Here is a 20,902-nt window from a genome sequence, read left to right as displayed (position 1 = left end):
TATGCCTGTTTTAGATGTTCACAGTTTGCACTGCATGCTTTAGTTTCTAAATACAGTGGTACCTCGGGTTAAGAACTTAATTCGTTCTGGAGGTCTGTTCTTAACCTGAAACTGTTCTTAACCTGAAGCACCACTTTGGCTAATGGGGCCTCCCGCTGCTGCCGCGCCACTGCTGCACAATTTCTGTTCTCATCCTGAAGCAAAGTTCTTAACCCGAGGTACTATTTCTGGGTTAGCGGAGTCTGTAACCTGAAGCGTCTGTAACCCAAGGTACCACTGTACTAAAACGGCGATAGGGAACCTTGTGCAGTCCAAGGGCTGCATTGCCTCAAGAGCAACTTTCTGGGGCTTCATCTTGGCAGGCAAGAACCATTATCACAGCTCAGTGACACATTCCAGCCTGGCAAAAACACTCAAGGAGGGAATTAAGCTGGCCTAGGGAGCAGTGTTGAGTGGTGAGAGTATCAAGGACCAGGCACTCAGCCTCCAGCCTGAGTTCCCCACACCTGTCCTAAAGTCTATGACAAGCACTGTAGACAAAATTACTTGTCAGATTCTGGAATTGATATTTTCTCAACTTGTCTACAACTTTGCTATGCATACTGTAACACTAGATGGAAAGAGATGACAGCTAAAGTCATTTTGAGATATTTGTGCTCAGCAGCTTCTGAAACATAAACAGGTTCTTGTCTTCTATTAATCATAATAAACTCTGACATGCTAAATGCACTTCACTGCAGTACTATGTGGCTATTGTAGGTAAGCAGAATATTAAATCTTGGCCTTCTCTCTCTCTGAATCTTAAAGTTTGCCAAATTTTTGTTTTTGATCGAGGAATGAAGTTCAGTTGTGGGCTTGATCATTAACTTTCATGCCAGGTTTTAGCAGAGGGGATATTTTAATGGCAGAATCACAAACTTCTGACAGCATATAATGGAAATTTTGACACAGTCTTCACTAATGTCAATTGGTGCTGTGGTTCTAATAAGGAATTCTGTGTTTTCTATTCCTTCATTACTTACATAGATGGTTTTAATGAATTCTGAGTTACCATAAAAAGCATGCCAGGGAACATAGATTAGTGTGAGCATAATTATAATTACGTTTATAAATAACTTGCCTGGTTATCTCTGTTGGTGGCCACAGTTCCTCATCAGGGTACCCTGGAATATCTGTCATTAAAAATGAAATTAACACAATGTTTAACATACTTCATAATTACAATCTTCATTTGCCTTAGATGTATGTTAACATTTACTTTTAAAATCTGAATTTTGTCTCTTGTTGCTTATGTGGAACCTGGTCCTATATGCGTGTTTAAGTCTGACTGTGTTCAACAGAATTTATCCCTTATTATGCACAGGTCACCATCTAAGACTGCAGGAGAAAGGCACTACTGCTTGTGCAAGGCAGTTCAGCTGAATTCTTATAATTTCCCTGTCCTACTGCAACTCGGGTAGCCCACTTATGCTGTTCCAGAGGATCCATTGTTGCACAATTGGAGTTCCATTCATTCTTCCTTTCACGTATTGTAGGGGATTGGGCCAGATGACCCTAGCCCCCCCCCCCAGCTCTACATTTCTTCAGATCCAACTCAATGCTTTTCTCTGTACTTGCAGATCCACACTTTAGTAGAAACCCTGAAGCTCTCCATTACTGATCAACAACTTCCTATGTTTATTCGAATAATGCAACTTGGAATTTCACTCTACTATGGAGAAATAGGCAACTTTAAAGATGGAGAAAATGAAGACTTGGTTTGTCACACTAAGGATGTTTTGGGGAACATCTCAGGTAAGACAGACTGAATTTGTTCACAATCCTCCAAAAGGATCAGAGAAATTACAGTTCAAGTGCAGATAATGCAAAACTAGTTGTTACCTAGGTTCTTGGGCAATTTTGTAGATTGGTTTGAGACGATTTAAAGACATAATCACAACTTCATGTTTAATTCTCCTATTATGGTTTAAATAACAAGTAATTATTCTGTTAGCTTCCTAAGGAAGCTAGATGTAAGATTGTGAAGGCAGGTCTTCTATGGAACAATTTTTCCAAGGTTAAATTGGAACTTTGTAAACCATTCAAAGGGACGCGGGTGGCGCTGTGGGTAAAACCTCAGCGCCTAGGACTTGCCGATCGCATGGTCGGCGGTTCGAATCCCCGCGGCGGGGTGAGCTCCCGTTCTTCAGTCCCAGCTCCTGCCCACCTAGCAGTTCGAAAGCACCCTTAAGTGCAAGTAGATAAATAGGTACCGCTTTCTAGCGGGAAGGTAAACAGTGTTCCGTGTGCTGCTCTGGTGCCGGTTCGCCGGAGCAGCTTCGTCACGCTGGCCACGTGACCCGGAAGTGTCTGCGGACAGCGCTGGCTCCCGGCCTATAGAGTGAGATGAACGCACAACCCTAGAGTCTGTCAAGACTGGCCCGTACGGGCAGGGTATCTTTACCTTTAATCCATTCAAACAATAACATTGTGTATTATTTTTAGGGCAATGACAAATATTTCAAATTGATTGCAATCTGTGTTGTATTAAGGGCTTGATTCTTTTCTTGGGTTGGTTAAAAGAGCTCTGTAACTGAGTTTGAGGGCCTCTGTACTAAAGGATTGCCACCAGTCATTTTCAAAATATGTACCAAAACATGAAGTAAACAGTTCAAAATTCTTTCTTATTCTTACCTTAAAAGTACCTGGAATAATTTTACTCTGATACTCTAGATTATTCTGTAAATCCCATATTTTAATTTATTTAGAAGTAGTCAGTCCTCAAGTCACATCAACTAACTTTATTAAAGAATTTATTTAATAAGTCAATAGAGCAGTTTGCATCAGAAACTATGTACTAAGTATTCTTTTTCATTATTTATGGCACCTCATTAGTATTAATTATCTAAAATGCAACATGACTATTTAGGCATAGTTGTTTGCCGCAACCTGCCATTTTTTGTGTGAAAAAATAGATATTTGCAAGAAATAATGTAGTTACAGATTGGTGTGGTATCCCATGGTGCTGCTTCTGCTAACAGAAAGCATCTCTCAATGGAATGGGGAAGGAGGTGGTTTTTTATGACGATCCCTGCAGCCCCATACAGAAGCCCAAATTTATTTAACAACGCTTATATACCCTTTGATTGTAGTAAAACCTCTTAAGTAGTTTACACGAAATGTCAAGATTATTAATAAAAAAAAATCAAAACATTTTGAAATAATTAAAATTAACAGCAAAAGAGATTAAAACACATCAGCAGCTACATGCCTGGATAGGTTTGCCTAAACAAAAATGTTTTAAGCAGGTGCCAAAAAGAGTACAGTTGTACCTTGGTTGTCAAACACCTTGCAACTTGAAAGTTTTGGCTCCTGAACTCCGCAAGTGAGTGTTCTGGTTTGCGAACGTTCTTTGGAACCTGAACGTCCGATGTTGCCTCCGTGGCTTCCAATTAAGTGAAGGAAGCTCCTGCAGCCAATTGGAAGCCGCATCTTGGTTTTCAAACATTTTTGGAAGTCGAACGGACTTCCGGAACGGATTCCGTTTGAGACCCAAGGTACGACTGTACAAAGAAGATGCCTGTCTGCTGTCAAGAAGCTGTGAGTTCTAAAGTGTAGGTGTCATCACACTAAAATATTGATTTTATACAACAGTGGAATGAGTATTATGTGATACTTGTATCAGTTCTGCAGATCAAAGCAGCTGAGAGAGCACATAATGGGGTAAAGTTATCCTGTAAGTAAACTGGTCCCAAGCTACTCAGGGCTTACTGAAGAGGGTTGAGGAAATCCCTTGGGACAGATTCTTGAGGCACTACCAGTCAGAGAACACAATCCTGACCTCGATGGTCTGACTCACTGTAAGGAGCCCTTATATGTTTGATTTCATTGTCCTAGTAACTAGGTTAGGCTGGCTGCTTTCACAGTTTACATTGCCTTTATTTTCATTGGTCTTTCTTATAGGCTCTTTAAAAAGCACAAGATTCTGGAGGCACAGTACTTTTAAAGGGTTTACACATCTTGCAGAAAAATTATGGCCTGAGGCATCAGTTTGTCCGATTAATATGCCATGTCACTCTTGACATAGGAATCAAAAATAATCCCTACAGTTCCTATCATGTTCGGCTATGAGACCACCAGCTAATTCAGACTAATATAGCGATGTTTTATTTGCGAGGAAAGGCCATTTATAACAATGTGAGCTTTTTCCTTTTAAAAATATGCATCTCGACCATAGCTCTGAGCAATGCTTTCACTGCAGTGGTAGAAAAGCCAAAAGCATCTACTCTGGTTGCTACTCATGTAGGAATGTGTTGTTGAAGACTTTGTCTGCTTTTATTATGACCTATATTAAATCCAATATAAATATGTATAGACAGGACCTGTGCCTAGGCAACATATCACATACCATTCAGTCTGTACAGCCTCTACTTTTTGCATTGTTTGTACTGCCTTTCTCATGAAATAGAATAATGAGTAGAACAAAAATGATAACAAAGGAGATATTAAGATGCATAACTGATTGTGCCATTTGTTCCAAATTAATAAAGTGTGCAAAAAAGTTGCTGCATGTATCTGTATGGTGATGGTTAGTAGATATTTTCTTGTTGTGCTACATATTCTATGTTTACTCAAGTGTTTCATTTTCATATTAATTATAATTGCCTAATTTGATAAGCTTTGTGGTGTCTAGTTTGTATTGGTTAATGTTAGGGGAAGAAGCCAACTCTACTTCACTCTTACTCAAGTGGAACTACTGGTATCTGTGGTTTGTGTATATGCTGGTTCAGGCTCAAATGCAAGCAGGACCCCCTACCCAAGCCATCTCCTGTTCTAAAATGTTCAGGATAAACTCTGCCTTTTATGTAAATGATGGGGAAGATATTACAACATTCAGATGGTACTGCTGACTGTCCCATCTCAAAATGCGCAGTCCCAAAGTGTCTGCATTAAATTCCCACCATCCCCTTCCTGACCTACTTCCAGATGAAAAAGATACCCCAACTGTGGTGAATTTGGGAAAATGGCACCCACTACCCACAGTTTTCCAGGCTCTTCTGCATCATCTCTGCTACAAACCATAGTTAATTAAAAGTTCACACAGGTTTCTGAAGGTATGGATTTGATAACTTTATCCATCAGCAAAAGGTGACATAAATGAAACCTAGCATTTTCCTGCTAGTCACAGATGTCAATACCTTTAAAGGGATAAATATTGGGAACATTTCTGCTGTTGAAGGAGGCCTGTTTGGACATAATATACTTGAAATTGTTCAAGAACAGTTAATCCTTGCGTTAAGACTGTGCTGGTGATGCTGCCAAGGCCGGGGTCCAGCTTGTGTTAACAGCCATCTAAGCACTGATTGCATAAGTTTAGGGATTTTGCCTGATGTTTGATATCAAAGAACCTTTTAAGCATTTGCAGCTCATTCGTTTACTTTTTCTGTTCATCAGCTCTGGAAACTGAGTAAACATTATCAGCTAAATTAGGCAGGGATTTTAAAAAATATTTCTAAATTGGTATAAAACACAGTATTTTTTGCCGTGTCTCCTCTGAAGAGAGTTTAATGTGAATCGCTCAAGTTCACTATGAGAATTCTGACAAGGAATGCATTTCATGACTTACGGAAGAGTGTATAGGGTCTTGTAATTTGCTGCTAATTTAATTGTGCAGTTTTTTATTATCCTGGTTATTGTGTTCAGTAGTACATTTCTTTTTTGTAGTCCATACCCTCCAACATTTCTCCAATGAAAATAGGGACATTTCATTCCATAATGATAATTTTACTGTTTATACGCTGCACACATTACTGGGTTGCCGCAGCCACTCTGGGCAGCTCCCAACATATACAAAAACATAAAACATTAAACATTAAATAAAACTTCCCTATACAGGATTGCCTTCAGACAGCTCGGGGGTGTGTGTTGGATAACTCCATACCCTCCAATATTTCTCCAATGAAAACAGGGATACCCTAAGGAAAAGTGGGACATTCTGGGATCAAATCAGAAACCGAGGCAGCTTCCCTAAATCAGGTGTACCTTTATAGTTTGGATCAAAGCAGATGATTTAGGACAAAATGAAAGCCAGATTTCATAATTTTAATTAGAGTTTTAAATGTAAATTATTTAGTGTTCATCAAATATGACTTGGTTTTAAATGATTCCAGGAATGTAATATAAAAAATATATTATAAATGCAGGGCGCCCAATCCACATACAGTGTACTGGGCCCAGGAAATATTGTTGGCATTCCTGTTCATACCACAAGGTATAGTATATATTGTTTAAAATACATGTTGTATGTAAGTATAAAATAAAATGCCTCTTGTTTCTAGTTTGTGGCTAATATTGTATTTCAAGCTGAATAATCCTTGCTTTCCTTTTTTTTAAAGGTGCAGAAGATGAAATAGGCCATGATATGCAATATATTTCTCCAGAATCTTATGTTCAACAAGATGATGATCAACAGCAGGGATGGGTGTCGTGGGCCTGGTCGTTTGTACCTGCTATTGTGGGTAATGATGATGAAGAGGGAGACTTTCTTGGAATAGATGATGGAACAACAATGAATCAGCATAAATCGCCAGCAGTTAAAGATCCCATTGTTTCTATAGGATTTTACTGTACAAAGGCTACTATTACCTTCAAGGTAACATTAAAAACAAACAAACAAACAAACAAAAAACAAACCATAAGTATATTTCTAGTCATTTTTGCAAAGTGCTTGGACAACAAAAATAGATGGCAATATATAGTCATTTGTTCTCATTGAGGAAAACAATGTATGCTGGTTCACATATAGTTGAATACCTTTAACAGTGCAATCCTACATATGTCTATCCCCCTGTCCCCCATGATTCCTACACATGTGTGGATCATCTGAAAGCTAAATTGGTTAGTTTTCAGATGATCCAAATGTGTAGGCATCAACTTTAATGCTTCCAGTCAAGGAAGCTGATTGATCATTGGGTGCTCACAGCAGATCTATGTTCTACTCGGGGGATATGAAGAAGGGAGCAAGTATATTTTCTCCCAGAGTACCAGTCTCAAAGCAATGGTTCTTCAACATCAACTTTGTTGGACTGTTCATGTTGTGCGGATGCCTGATCATCGTCTTCCAAAGCATCGTCTTCCAAAGCAACTACTCTATTCCAAACTTAAAAATAGAAAGTGTAATGCTGGTGGTCAACAAAAGAAGTTTAAAGACTCTCTCAAGGCAAATCTTAAAAAATGTAGTATAAACACCAAAAAATGGGAAACACTTGCCTATGAGAGCTCCAATTGGAGAAAAGCCTTTACCAAAGGTGTCATGCGCTTTGAAGACACTTGAACTCAGGACGCAAGGGACAAATGTGCTAAGAGGAAGGCAGGCTTGGCAAATCCACACCGTGATCAGCTCCCGCCCGGAAACCTATGTCTCCACTGTGGAAGAATGTGTGGATTCAGAATTGGCCTCCACAGTCACTCACGGACTTATTGTTAAAACCGTGTTTATGGAAGACAATCTTACTCGACTGCGAATGATCACCAAAGAAAGAAGAAGAATGTTCTACTCTGGGGCTATGAAGAAAGGAGGGAGTATATTTTCTCCCAGAGCACTCACATTCTTCACTATCCATGCATTTGTTCATACCTTTGTTATTTTGTACAGTAGTTGCCTGATCCTGTCAGTCACTTCTTACAGCAGACTTGTAGGATGAGCCTGCCCAGTTCAAGAGGAAAAGGGCACTGCAGCACTGTAAAAATATGTTTTATTTGTAATCTAACATGGAACCCAGTGGCCTCAACTCTAGTTCGGATATTATTCCCACTAAATCTCATAATAAACTGCTAGTGTATACAGCGTCCTTTGCTGAAGTAGGTAAAACCCATTAAGAGACTTTGTTTTTATTCTTGTGCATTTAGCATTATACATTACAATAATTTTACCACATCCTAACATCTTGAATGTTATATTTTTTACACTATAAAATGGTATGCATAAGAGAATTATGCTGGCACTTAGAAGGAAAACATTAGAATTCATTGTTCTGCTTGAATGCTAAGAATGTATGGAATTAATTTGTGGTTCATATTTTGGTCAAAAACAAGCTCAGGTTTCTGCATTAGCATTCTGAATAGCTGATACCACTCCAGCTTAAAAAAAACCCCATGCCAAATTAAATGTTGCATTTTCCTAATAATGTCGAAAATTGTTCTTGCAATGTTTGAGTTCTTTTAATCAATTAATTGCTTTTCCTCTACAATGATTGCAGACAGCTGAAGGGCGGGTTTTTAAATCCTGTTTTCCTTGAGCATTTGCTTTATAGAACTTAGCTTCAAAACAGCAACCATGTGTACACCCAGTTGGAAATAGCTAAGTAATGAGAGCTTCTAGGAATTTTATGTTATAAGAAAATTAGAAGGAATTATTTCAGCAGTTAAAGATGCCAGAGTTAGGAGCTGTTAGGGCTAAACATTTAAATGTTTCATTATTTTGCCCTTGTTTAATGAATGATGTTGAATAGTCAAAAGTACACTATTGATCTCTTTTTGCTGCTTTATTCATGGTGATCAGAGCATAGACAAAAAGGTAGTATATTTACTTATGATTGAGGTTTGCAAGGGTTGCTTAAGTACATCCATCTTGTGAATTACTTCCTATGCTATTATAACAAACTGTCAAGTTTATTCTGTCAAGTTCATAAACTGAGTTGCACCTGCGTATCTGTTAGATTACCTTTTTATTCATTGTTTATGTAACCGAGAAACTAAAAATGTTTCAGTGTTGTTGTTTTTTTAAATTGTGCCAGTACATAGATTAAAGTTGTTATTTTCTAGTGTGGATAATATATTGCAGCTGTTTTAGTACACCTGTTTCCTGCCCAATCATAATCACCAATAGTAAAATTTAATTTGTCATCATCTTTTCTACACAGTAATAATAACTTATATGCAGCTAATACTAATGTTGACTAATGGTAAGTGTTTGGCATATTGTTACACAGCTCACAGAAATGCAAGCTGAAAGTAGCTATTACAGCCCACAGAAAGTAAAATCCAAAGAAGTAATATGCTGGGAGCAAGAAGGAACTACAGTAGAGGTAATTTTCCATTACTTCTGTATATTTATAGTAGATTTCTTGGCATCAGTATTTATTTCATCAGAATCATTACTTTGTACTGGCAGTTGCAGTATTGATTTTATATTCACTCATTATTGGATGGCTATAATAAAAACATAACTGAAATAGAGCCATTCTTGGACTTTAGCTGTAGTACACTAGGCAGTAAATAATAAGCTCTCAAATCTGGTGTACATTATTATTGTGCTTTTACTTCATTTGTTTCTTAATTAAGTGCAAAAAATGACCACAATATTCCTGCTTATACATTCATCCACATAAATATTAATTTTGGATAGATAGGTGTGCATTTATTTATGTATTAGATTCAGACCCTGCCTTTCGTTCCAAAGGTGCCTAGGGTGGCAAACAAGGCATAAGATGATAAAAACATATTTAAAAAATCTTAAAAAACAATTCCAGACTGGGAAAATCTCAACTTAGAAGCTTTGTTGATAGATGAGAATCTTCAGTAGGGGCCGGAGAGACAACTTAGACAGTGCCTGTCTAATATTCAAGGGGAGAGAATTCCAAAGGATAGGCTTGGAATAGCCTTGATTCTCATTTTTCTCTTCTGTCCTTGTCCCTTGTCCTGTTTGTTTTCTTTTCGTTTAGATTGTAAGCCTGTGGGTAGGAAATGTCTTGTTTTGATTTTATGTAAGCCTCTCTTGGAGTGGAGTGCAAATGCTATAAAAAAATTTAAAAAATAAGAATAAAGGCAACAACATGAAAGTTAGATAGGTGAACCCAACAATGTGTTGGTTCTTGGCTAGAAGCTTAACTCTCTTCCAGTTTCCTTATACACACTCAGCATGTTAACATTTTTTCCCCAGGTCCTCATGAGTGGAGAACCTTTCTTTGATTGCCAAATAGGCTTTGTTGGTTGCCAAGCTCTTTGTCTCAAAGGAATTATGGGAATTAAAGATTTTGAGGAGAATATGAATAGAAGTGATGCGGTAAGTACAAGTTACGCTTTGCTAGCTTGCAGACATGCTTTGTTAAAAGAGGGCATAAAATATTTTTACAATTTTTCAGAAGAACCCCAAAAGCCACATGACTGGCTCACACAAAAAAGACAGGTAGCCGTGTTAGCCGAATTAGACAAATCATGAGCCTCGGCTCACATGTAATACTAAGCCAAATCATGGCTTAGCCCTTGGTAGTGTGGCAACAGCAGAAGCGGGGTGGTGTGGTAAGGAGTGAAGAAGCTGCAATTTCCAGCTGTCTACCAGCAAACTTGCTTGTTCATGCTTAGCTGCGGTTTGGCTTATCATTGTGCAAAGACCATGGTGGGGAGGGGGGAACAGTTTCTTCAAGTACCATGTTTATAAAGAAGAAATCAAATAACATGTTCTTTTGTTTGTTATGTTTTGTTACTATCTTTCTATTCCCACTGATATATTTTTTCCCCTTTTATAAAAGGAGGCCTACTTTTTCAACTGTGGTGAAAATCTGAGCACAAAAGGGATGACATACCTCACCAATTCACTATTTGATTACAGAAGCCCTGAGAACAATGGTGTCCGTGCAGAATTCATTTTGGATGCAGCCGCTCATAAGGTCTTAAATAAGTTTTCTTTTAAAATTTTGGATTTGTGCTCAGTGTTCATATCCTGTTGCTTATTTTGTCCACATCTATGTTCAGCAGCTCTGATTATGGAGTCAGTGTTAACACCTTATTTCTACTAAAGTATTTTGTCACTTAATGAGTAGATGAGTTATGTCACAATGAGCTGCTTGATTTTACTTTTCTTGCACATTTTACTTGAATGCCTAGAGGCCATAACTAATTTAGACCTTAGTCTTCTTAGATTAAGCCTTATTGAGCTAAGTTGGAAAATGATTATTCGATAGCTGGGATAGCTCAGTTTGTAGAGCATGAGACCCTTAATCTTAGGGTCATGGGTTTTGAGCCCCACGTTGGGCAAAAGATTCCTGCATTGCTGGGGGGTTGGACTAGATGGCCCTCGTGGTACCTTCCAACTCTAAAATTCTATGATTCTATGAATGAACCACTTTTAGGGCTTCCACTGGGATAGAAATTTGAAGAGTAAATAGATAAGAGTCAGTCTTTAGTAGTGGGCAAAGGCACAGAGTGTTCAGTCTGGAGAAGAGAGACCATGGTTCAGATCTCCTTCAGCTATGAAGCTCACTGGCTAATTATTGAAGAGTTTATCTCTTTCAGCATACGCTACCTTTAAAAAGTTGTTGTGAGTAAAAAGGAGAGCACTGAGAAAGCTGCCTTGAGCTTCTTGTAAGCAGGGCAGGCACCTGATAAAAATGAACATAGCCTTAAGGCTTATTCCCCCCTATAAGTTTTTGTACTCGGGCATGTGTATCAGAGTACAAATTGCTCAGGGTCGTATTCAGCTATGTTTTACTCAGAGTAAACCCATTGAAATGTATTAATATTGACTAAGGTCCATAAATTTCAATGGACTCTGAGTAAAACAGCCTCCAAGTTTTCACTCAAATATAAAGAGGTAGCAGAGGTAAAATTAGATACCTCTTCTTTTAAAATATTCAGTAGTATGGCTCAGATCCATTCCTAGTTGCCGCTTGCAAGTACTTTAGAGAGCTGCAGTTGATAGGAAACTGTGAATCTATACTCAAGTCTAAAATGCTGAAATTAATACATTAAAAAGAGATCAACTCTTTAATCCTTAGTGTGTCTGCACGTTGAACTGGATTGTCCTTCATATTTGGTTTCTCTGTTTTTGTTTTTTAATGAGATGTGCCCTTGTGAATTGGACTAAAGGTCCATTAAGTCTAGCTTCATTCAGTGGTAAACCACAACAGCACAAGCAGGGCAAAAGCTTGTAAACCGCAGCCTTCTTTTGCTGTGGATCCCCAGCAACTAGAATTCAGTAGCATACTTCCTTTGAACATGAAAGTTCTATATAGCCACTGATAGATTTATCCTCTGTGAATTTGTCTAATCCCTTTTTCAAGCCCTCTAAGCTTGTGACCATTACCACATCTAATTGAAGTGAATTCCATAAATGAATGATGTGAATAAATACATTATTTTGTCTGACTTGAATCTATCAATTTCATTGGATGATCCTGAGTTATAGTTCTATGAAAGGGAGACAGACTAAACTTTTCCCACACCATACATCACAACATTATGCTGTCCCTTTAATTGCTTTCTCCTGAAACAAAAAAGCTCAATCTTGTAATAAAAGTGTTCAGCTCCTGAGTATTCTGGTTGCCTTTTCTGTGCCTTTTATAGCTCTATGATGCCTTCTTTGAGTTGCGGCAGTCAAAACCACACACAATTTTCCAAATGTGGCTGCACCATAGATTTCTACAAGGGCATTATGATATGGGCACTTTTATTTTTAACCCCTTCTTAATGACATCTAACACAAAATGTACCCTTTTCACAGGTGTTGTAGTGGTTGATGTTTTGACTGAGCTGCCTGCCACACAGCTCAAATTGTTTGCTGGTTAGTCATCACCTATTTGCGAAGTTAGGATTTTTTTGCTGCCTTGTTCATCGTTTTACACTTTTTCATATTGAGCTGCAATTCCCATTTTGCTGCCCATTCACCTAGTTCACATAGATTCTTTCAGAGCTCTTTATAGTCTGGTTGGGATAAATTGGTATTATTCATTAATCTGGCCTCAACTCACTGCTCATTCTTAAATCCAAACCATTTCTGAGCAAGTTAAAAAGCACTGGTCCCAATACACATCCTTGTGGGGCATCACTCTGTTTTTTTTAATGTGTTTATATTATATACTTCTTTTTAGTTTCCTCATCCTTCATAGAGCAGGAAAAAAGAGAAACACTGAGAATTCCATGTATCTCATTACTGCCCAATAAACTCATTTTGTTAAAGCTGCAAATTCTCCTTTTATTGGTAGTAATAATAGATTCCATTTACTTAAATGTCAACCTTCATGTCTAATGACGTGATTAGAATGTTACTTACGACTCACTGCTTCCTATGGAGACAAGAGCAAACAAATACCTACTGAGTCCAAATAAATCTGATTGTTTTCTAGCTAGATGTCCTAAAATGTTTCGGAAGTAGCAAATGTTAGATATGAAGTTTGCCCTAGTTAGCTGGTTTACTAGTGAGTGAGAGGTCAAGCTGAAATAATTGACTCCGCTAAAGATACTAATTAACTAGCTGCTTTGGAAAAGTGGACAAAACATCCAGAAGAGTTATAGATGTCCTTTTGTGTGGTCTAGTCTAGATGTTGCATTAGCTATCTGAAGGATGAATTCTTTGGCTAACCTCTGTCCTTTGTTTTGATAAGGTTTACCAAGTATTCATGCACAAACCCAAACAAGTATATCTCTCTAGTACTTGACTATAGCCCTGATACCATTGGGTTGTAATCTCAAGATTCTTTCTTAAGAGAACATTAGTTGTATGTACTTTGCTTTGTTGGTAGGAGATGTACACAGAGATAGCTGGAATGCAGAGGTTTGGGGCTTTCTACATGGATTATCTGTACACAATGGAAAGCACCAGTGGCAAAGGTACTTCATTGCTTTGTTTGCTTACTTTTTGAATAACAGAAACAAAGGCTTCTTCAGAGGCACCTGACAGTCCTTGACCGACTGTCCTCAGATTTACCTTTTTGACCTATTTTAAAATCTGGATAGACTTGCTGAAAATTTTGAATTCTAGCGTGCTTGTTTGCTTATATACCCCTTTTCCTGATTTTGCCCTAAGAAATACAGCAATGTACAATTTGATATGACTGCTTTGCCCATGTGCTTTGTTATCGTACAACGATTTAGCTTGAGAAAATCTGGGTTCAAATTGCTGTTCAGCAGGGTTGTTATGAAGGCAAATCTGGAGGTGGACAGAAGAAGATCCTTGCTGATTCCCTTAACCCCTGTGCTACACCTTACTGTTCAGCAAATGTGTTTTAAGGCAGCTTTGCAAACTTTATGCTGGCTTAAAGGAAATAATCCAGCCTGCAAAGGAATAAACTGTGATGATTATGGTGATGATCAATTAAATTTGTATACTGTCCATTTAAGATGATAGGGCAGTTTACAGCGTTAAAATGCAGAATGAGAACGCAAAATACCTAACGAAAACAAACTAGTAACTCTCTGAGAGAGCATTCCATAAACAGGTGATGATCAGAGAGTTTGGGTTGGTTCATATGGGGAGATTACATTAGAGAAAGACAAAAGCTTCTCTTCTGTGTGTTTATATTATAGTTACAACCAGTGCTTTTTTTCTAGAAAAATAGGTGTCGGTACTCACCGTGAAGTTGTTACAGTGAGTGCCACACTTTTTAACAACAAAAAAGAGGTGCGAGTACTGCGTACCCTTGAGTACCCCCTGAAAAAAAAGCACGGGTTACAATATTACTTACAGTGGCATCCTATGCATGTGTAAGCAGCAATAAATAATAGATGCCTTCACAGTATTAGGGCAGATGAATATGATCTGCTTTATATTAAGGGCAGGAGTCTAATAATTTCTCCAAAGTCAAGGTCCTTCAAAGTGAAGGATATGAACAAGCCTTGGGCTTCCTTGCTTGCTTTCCGCTTCCCTCTATGAGGAGGAGACTGGAAGCTCCCATTTCTGTTTTAGGTTAACCAGAATTTAGAGCCCTATCTGAACTATGCTCTTAGTCCACCTCAGTGTGCAAGGGCTCTGCGTGATCAGAGCACTCATGCTTATGGGTGTTCTAGTTATGTGGAGTCCCTGCACATGAACAGGGGTTTGCATGCTGGGTCTTCTTTGTAGACAACTGTGTTCAACGTGAAGCTGAAGGAGGAGACTTGATATGTTTGGGGCAGTACTAAAGGCATGGCCCTGCTACCAATTAAGTACAGCATTGCCCTATATCTGAGTAACATAAATAGGGTGGGAACATACAGTGGTGGGAAACTTTTCCTAGCTCAAGGGCTGCATTTCTTCCAGGGGTTGCATGCCACTGGTGTGCAGAGCAAGTCCTTCCAGGGGCAGAGCAACAGATGTGTCTTCTAACTTTGTACTGTAGGATACATTCCACCCATGCAGAAGTTAGAGATTTCTGTGCCCCCCCCCCCATTTCTTTGTCTTCCAACAAAGCAAATGAGGCATTTTCACAGCTTGAAAGCACATTCCGGCCAGGCAGAAGCACTAAGGAGGGTACTGAGCAGAGCCTGGAGACAGCCTCAAGAGTTAGAGGTAGAGGCCTGGAGGATCTACATTTGACTCCCAAGCCTGAGGTTTCCCAACCCTGACTTAAACATGTTGTAAATTGTGGTTAATCTTGACTGTGACCAAAGTTCTAATGAACTTGAAATCAAAGCAGCTTTCTCATCCCATTAAGTGGTTATTTAAAAACACAGCTGAGTTGGAGTTGGCAAAAAAGCATGTGCACTATGGATATGGGTGGTTTAAAACCCTGTCTCCAATTTTGAGTATATAGTGTAGTACAGTTGTTGAGAGCATGTGATTTGAGCTTTAAGCCTCCAGTTTAGTTTTCAGCTCAATATTGCTATTCACCACCTACTTCATCTTTCCTTCTGTAATGGACATGAAGAAGGAAAAGTGGGCCTCCCTGTGAAAATGCATTGGTGATCTTGCTTGTATTAGTTTATCCTGAAGAAACAAAGTGCAGTTAAGGCTATTGTGTGAGTGTTTATAGCTAACCACTGATAATTGCAAGAAATGTTTTTTCATAGGTAGTTTTTTCTGTCTCTACCATTGTCCCAATGAGTGTTAGAAACTGAGATATGAAAGCTAGGAGTTAAATTACCTTAAACCTATATCATGGGTGCAACAACGGAATGTCTAGGCACACTTTTTAAAAATAACAATAATACAAAGCTGAAAATGAATGAACTGCTGCTAAAATCTTATATTCATTTTTCACATGGTCTAGTTCTCATCAGAAGTCTGCAAAAAGCAAAGCCGTGCTTCCCTTGCCCACCCTGCTAATGTTCTTAGAGAGGGTCTAGAAGTGGGAAGGCAGAAGAAGGTCCTCCTTTCCTTCCACTCTGCAGTTTTTATCTGAAATCTTAGGCACAGTACTGAGGCCAGACCTCAGAAACTGTTTGCGTTAATGAAATTCCATGTAGCAAAACACACCTAGAACAATGGGAGTTTCAAACGCTGGTCCTAATGCATGTATTAACTATATGTAAATATATATATATATATTGTAGTTTTAGTGTCTGGAAACCAGCCAGATGTGACTTCAGTAAAGAGTGAAGACTTTGGCCACGTTCAGGAGATGTCTACGAAAACCCTTATTGTGGGCCCTCTCAGTCTTCGGCTTGATAGCAGTGCAGTGCACAGGATTATGAAAATGATTGTTTGTGCTCTGGAACATGAATATGAACCATATAGCAAGTCTAAGCAAGGTATGTCGTGATTTAATTCTTTATTCTTTCCTTTTTTTTTACAAATAAAGTAGGAGAGCTTCAGTGGAAAAATGTTAACTGCAAATAATGTGTCTGTGAAAAAAGGAAAGTTTGGTAGTGGTTTATTAGAATCTTTTCATTGTTGTCTGTGATAAGAGCCCAAACAGAATCTGTTTGTGGCACTGCTGATCTGTCCAATGCGGTGTTCAATTATAGTAGCCATTTGCAGCATTTTTGAGAGGGAAACTTGGCATGGGGTCAGCGGATTGGGCTCCGACTCCACTCTGATCAAGTGCAAAGACTTCTTGGGAAAGTGGGTGGCTCCCAATCAGATTTTTGCTCCTGCCTGATTGAAGCAGTCATGTCACCTTTAGCTCCCATTTCCCCAACTCCCACTCAGGCTAGTTTCCCGAATCTTTTCTTTATCTGTTTCCTGTTTGCCTTCCCTCCCTCCCTCGTTAGCTATCCCTACTAAAAAATACTTTACATAAAAAGGTTTCCTTTTCCACCCACCCCACTCCTCTGTTAGTTCTGTTAGTTTTCGTAGTTCCATTGGTTGTTACTATATTTGGGGAAAGTGGATTCCTGTTATTTCCTTAATTATGCTGTCTCCATGGGCTGTTTGAACTTGGCAAGTCTGCAAAACTTTCTCAAAGAATCTTTGTTCCTGCCTCATGATCATGGTGGAGTCAGAGCCCAGTCGGGTGACCCCCATGATGCCATTCATGATCTGCACTTCAGATGAGTACCAGTTGTACTTTTTTAGGAAACTGGAGAACAAGCAATCGCTAACATAGGAATATCTTATTTACTTATTTAGCTAGTGCTATCACACTTTACAACAAATAAGAGGTCCTTTCCCCAAGAGCTTGCAGTCAATCTAAGAACTGTCACACAGGGGATAACCAAAAAGCAAACAACAACAACCCAGAACATCTGAAGAAGTGTGCATGCACACAAAAGCTCATACCAATAACAAACTTAGTTGATCTCTAAGGTGCTACTGGAAGGAATTTTGTTTCGACTACGGCAGACCAACACAGCTACCTACCTGTATCTAACCCAGAACTAAGACAGTCTCACAGTCTAAAAGGATGTGGCACATGAGGAAAAATGGTGGTAGAAGGGAAAAGCAAGCTCAAGCAGAAGTTCTTCCAAGTTATAGTTCTTATAACATAGTTATGGAGTTCTGTGCATGTGGAGTCTGGCTGTCTAGAAGGGCAGCAACTCCTCACCAATAGCAATGGCAATTCTGTCTGTCCTGCCCATTCTTCTTCCAGATCAGATTTAGGAACAGAGCAGGTGACAATGTCCAGGCCAGAAGGACAGGAGAGCTCCTGCCGCACAGTTCTTCCCTCATACAGGTGACTTGAAGACAGCTAAAATGAACTGTGGTGACAATTTAAAGGCAAATATGTAAAGAGAGCCAGTTTGATATTCCTTGTGAGAAATGCAACAATGGAAATCTTTTTGCCCTTTTGACATTTAGAGGAGCAGAGAGTGATCAAAAAAATAATAATAGTTATAGTAGTAATTATGGAAGGCTATGTACATTCCCATTGATAATTATGTTAAATTTGAGTAATTATAATTTATTACAGATTCTGTAGATGGAACTAAAGCTATGCCAAGCGCAGAAGAAGTAGCAGCTTTGGAAGAATATATTCCAACTCGGATCACAAACTTCACAATTCTGAAATGCACTGTGACAATACCTATGGCTGAATTCAACTTGCTGGGCCACTTGTTGCCTGTTATTATGGGTCAAAAGGTATTATAATGTAGTCTGTCATGAACTATATTTGGAATGAAAACATATGCACCCAGTAAGTTACATACAGTGGTGCCTCGCAAGACGAAATTAATCCGTTCCGCGAGTCTCTTCGTCTTGCGGTTTTTTCATCTTGCGAAGCACGGCTATTAGCGGCTTAGCGGCTATTAGCGGCTTAGCAGCTATTAACGGCTTAGCGGCTATTAGCGGCTTAGAGGCTTTAAGAAAAAGGAAACAAACTCGCAAGAACTCGCAAGACGTTTCGTCTTGCGAAGCAAGCCCATAGGGAAATTCATCTTGCGGAACGACTCAAAAAACGGAAAACTCTTTTGTCTAGCGAGTTTTTCGTCTTGCGAGGCATTCGTCTTGCGGGGCACCACTGTATGCTTATTTCATATAGGTTAATTTAGTGTGTATGTATTTGCATACATGATAGACTGATTTTAAAAAAACCAGACTGTGCAAACATTTAGAATGAAACTTTTTTAAAAGTTAGATTTGGAAATGTTGGGCTGTATTTTTAAATGTATGGGGTGTTACATTAATTTGGCTTGTATTTTCCCCCTACTATATTCCCTGAAGAGTTCAAGCAGCCTCTTAAATACTACAAATCTTCAGCCTTTGCGTCCTCTGCCTTGTATCCAAATACTGGTGGACAAAATGGCCCTGGAACACTCCATGCCAATGTATGCTGAACAGCTTGTGCAGACCGTCAGCAGACTTAGCCAGCCATCTGATAACTTACTTCACTATTGTTACTCACACTGCTATCTTAAGGTAAAACATTTTCAATACTTCTTTTTAGTTCATTGAAAATTGCTAAGACTTCTCAGAAACATTATTACAGAGCTATCCTAATTCTGGCAGGGAAGCAGCAGAGTGGGAAGGAGTGGCAGATCATCCACCACATTCCAAGTCCTGATGGACGGGTGGTTCTGGTTTTCTGTTCACTGTTCGCTGTACCATTTCTAAGCTTGTGCAACCGAGGACCCAAGGATCAGGCCTCTCGGGTTAACAGCAGGGCTTTGGATACAGTAAATTCAAAGGCTCTGGCATCCGAGACCTGACCTTAGGATGCCCTTCTTTGTGTGCCCCTTCCACTAGAGGTCTGGAGGGAAGTAACACACTAAAAAGCCTTTTCCGCAGTGGCTCCGTTTGTGGAATGCCTCTCCCCAGGTAGACTTACCTGGTGCCTTCATTACATAACTTTAGGCACCATGCAAAAACTTTCCTCTTCTCCCAGGCCTTTGGCTAATTAAGCAATCTATTTGGGGGAGGGGGTTATTTTTGTTTTGTTACTATGGTATATACTTTTGTGTTTTTATATTACCAGCTGCCCTGTGATCTTCTGATGAAGGGTGGTGTAGAAAATGTTGTTGTTGATGATGATGATCACCATCATCGTCATCCCAGGCAGAAGCCCCCCTGTTTTGCAGCTACTATTGGCAGTAGCCCTCTGTCTGCTAGGACAAACCTGGTGCCTCCACTATGGTGGAAAACTGCCATGGCACTCCTTTCTACCAGCAGAGGTTTATACTGCTGCCCCCCACAAGCCATCAATGTGGGTTGTTAGGATTGCGCTGTTATACTGACACCATGATAATATCATGTAATTGCAATATTCATTGTGGTTTAGATTTGTTAATGTTTAGTCAGTTGTTTTAAGTCAGTAGGGCATACTGTTCCTGTGATATAAATTGTGTGTGTTTTTATAGAAACATGATTTTCTATCTTACATTTTTCTTGGGGATAAAAAAAATGGCTTAAAATTGACATTGGTTTATATTAAAGTAAAATAATTTGTAGTGATATTTTTTGTTACTGTACAGCTTGATGTTTTGGTTTGTTTCAGATATTTGGTTTTCAGGCAGGGCTGTCATCACTGGATATTAATGGATCTTACAACTCACCAGTTTCAGTTGTTTCTCCATTCAGTACTGCTGTTTATGGCAAAATGCTTAAGCTTCCTAACTACTGGTGAGTATTAAATGCTTTATATTCACAAGCACTCTATGTGTGGGTGCATCATGGGTACATTTTTATTTTTACTGTACTGTACTGTACTGCATTATATTATACACCTCTCCCTTTCTCTAGATACAGATACATGCACACATACACATATACAATTTCTGTTTATTAATTTTCTGCATTAATATGTTTTAAATATTGCTGTCTCTGACCATATTGCTTAGACTGCCATTACCAAAAGTATTCTTTTTCTTGTTGGAATTTTAGACCAAAATGTTTGCTACTAATGCATGGATATTGCTATAGATTTGTTTTCATTTGTTCTGAAATGAATACCATAACTTATAGGTTGACACCAAGAAAAATGTGTTGAAGATGTCTCTTCTCATTCAACAGAGTATCCCTTAGCCCTGAGGGCTGATGCCAGCTGCAGCAATATCTTAAGTAATCTAGAGAGATGAGATGTGTGTGTTCCTTACTCACAGCATCTGTGAATGATATTTTAATCCAGATATTACTAGTACTTTGCCATATTTTCATAACTGTCACAAAAATCTTGCAATGTACTCATTGGCCGCAACCTCATTTTCTTCATATTTTGTATGAGTCTTGTCATATTTTGCTTCATTGGATAGTTCTTCTTGTTTTATTGAGTAAAACCTTTGTCCATTCAGGTCTGTGGACAAATTCTGCTGTAAGTTCTGTTACAATATCAGATATTCAATGGACTATTTCTGT

At 38.9% G+C, this 20,902-nt stretch overlaps 1 protein-coding gene across 7 annotated transcripts in view; it reads left to right on the top strand.

Moving 5' to 3' along the window:
- The window catches only part of VPS13B (vacuolar protein sorting 13 homolog B), a 350,839-nt gene that overhangs the window by 36,506 nt on the left and 293,431 nt on the right, over window positions 1-20,902 (top strand). For all 7 annotated transcript variants that reach the window (XM_081013853.1, XM_081013855.1, XM_081013851.1 and 4 more), the window contains exons 7-16: window positions 1,620-1,794; window positions 6,375-6,631; window positions 8,970-9,065; window positions 9,920-10,042; window positions 10,509-10,646; window positions 13,497-13,584; window positions 16,225-16,422; window positions 18,024-18,193; window positions 18,776-18,970; window positions 20,046-20,170. In XM_081013853.1, coding sequence (XP_080869979.1) covers window positions 1,620-1,794; window positions 6,375-6,631; window positions 8,970-9,065; window positions 9,920-10,042; window positions 10,509-10,646; window positions 13,497-13,584; window positions 16,225-16,422; window positions 18,024-18,193; window positions 18,776-18,970; window positions 20,046-20,170 — 1,565 coding nt within the window. The remainder of the gene's footprint in view (window positions 1-1,619; window positions 1,795-6,374; window positions 6,632-8,969; window positions 9,066-9,919; window positions 10,043-10,508; window positions 10,647-13,496; window positions 13,585-16,224; window positions 16,423-18,023; window positions 18,194-18,775; window positions 18,971-20,045; window positions 20,171-20,902) is intronic.

Source organism: Podarcis pityusensis (genome assembly GCF_964106645.2).
Source record: "Podarcis pityusensis genome assembly, chromosome: 7".
NCBI lineage: Eukaryota > Metazoa > Chordata > Lepidosauria > Squamata > Lacertidae > Podarcis > Podarcis pityusensis.
The sequence above is the reverse complement of the archived record's forward strand: the minus strand, read 5'-3'. Positions and strand labels throughout refer to the sequence as shown.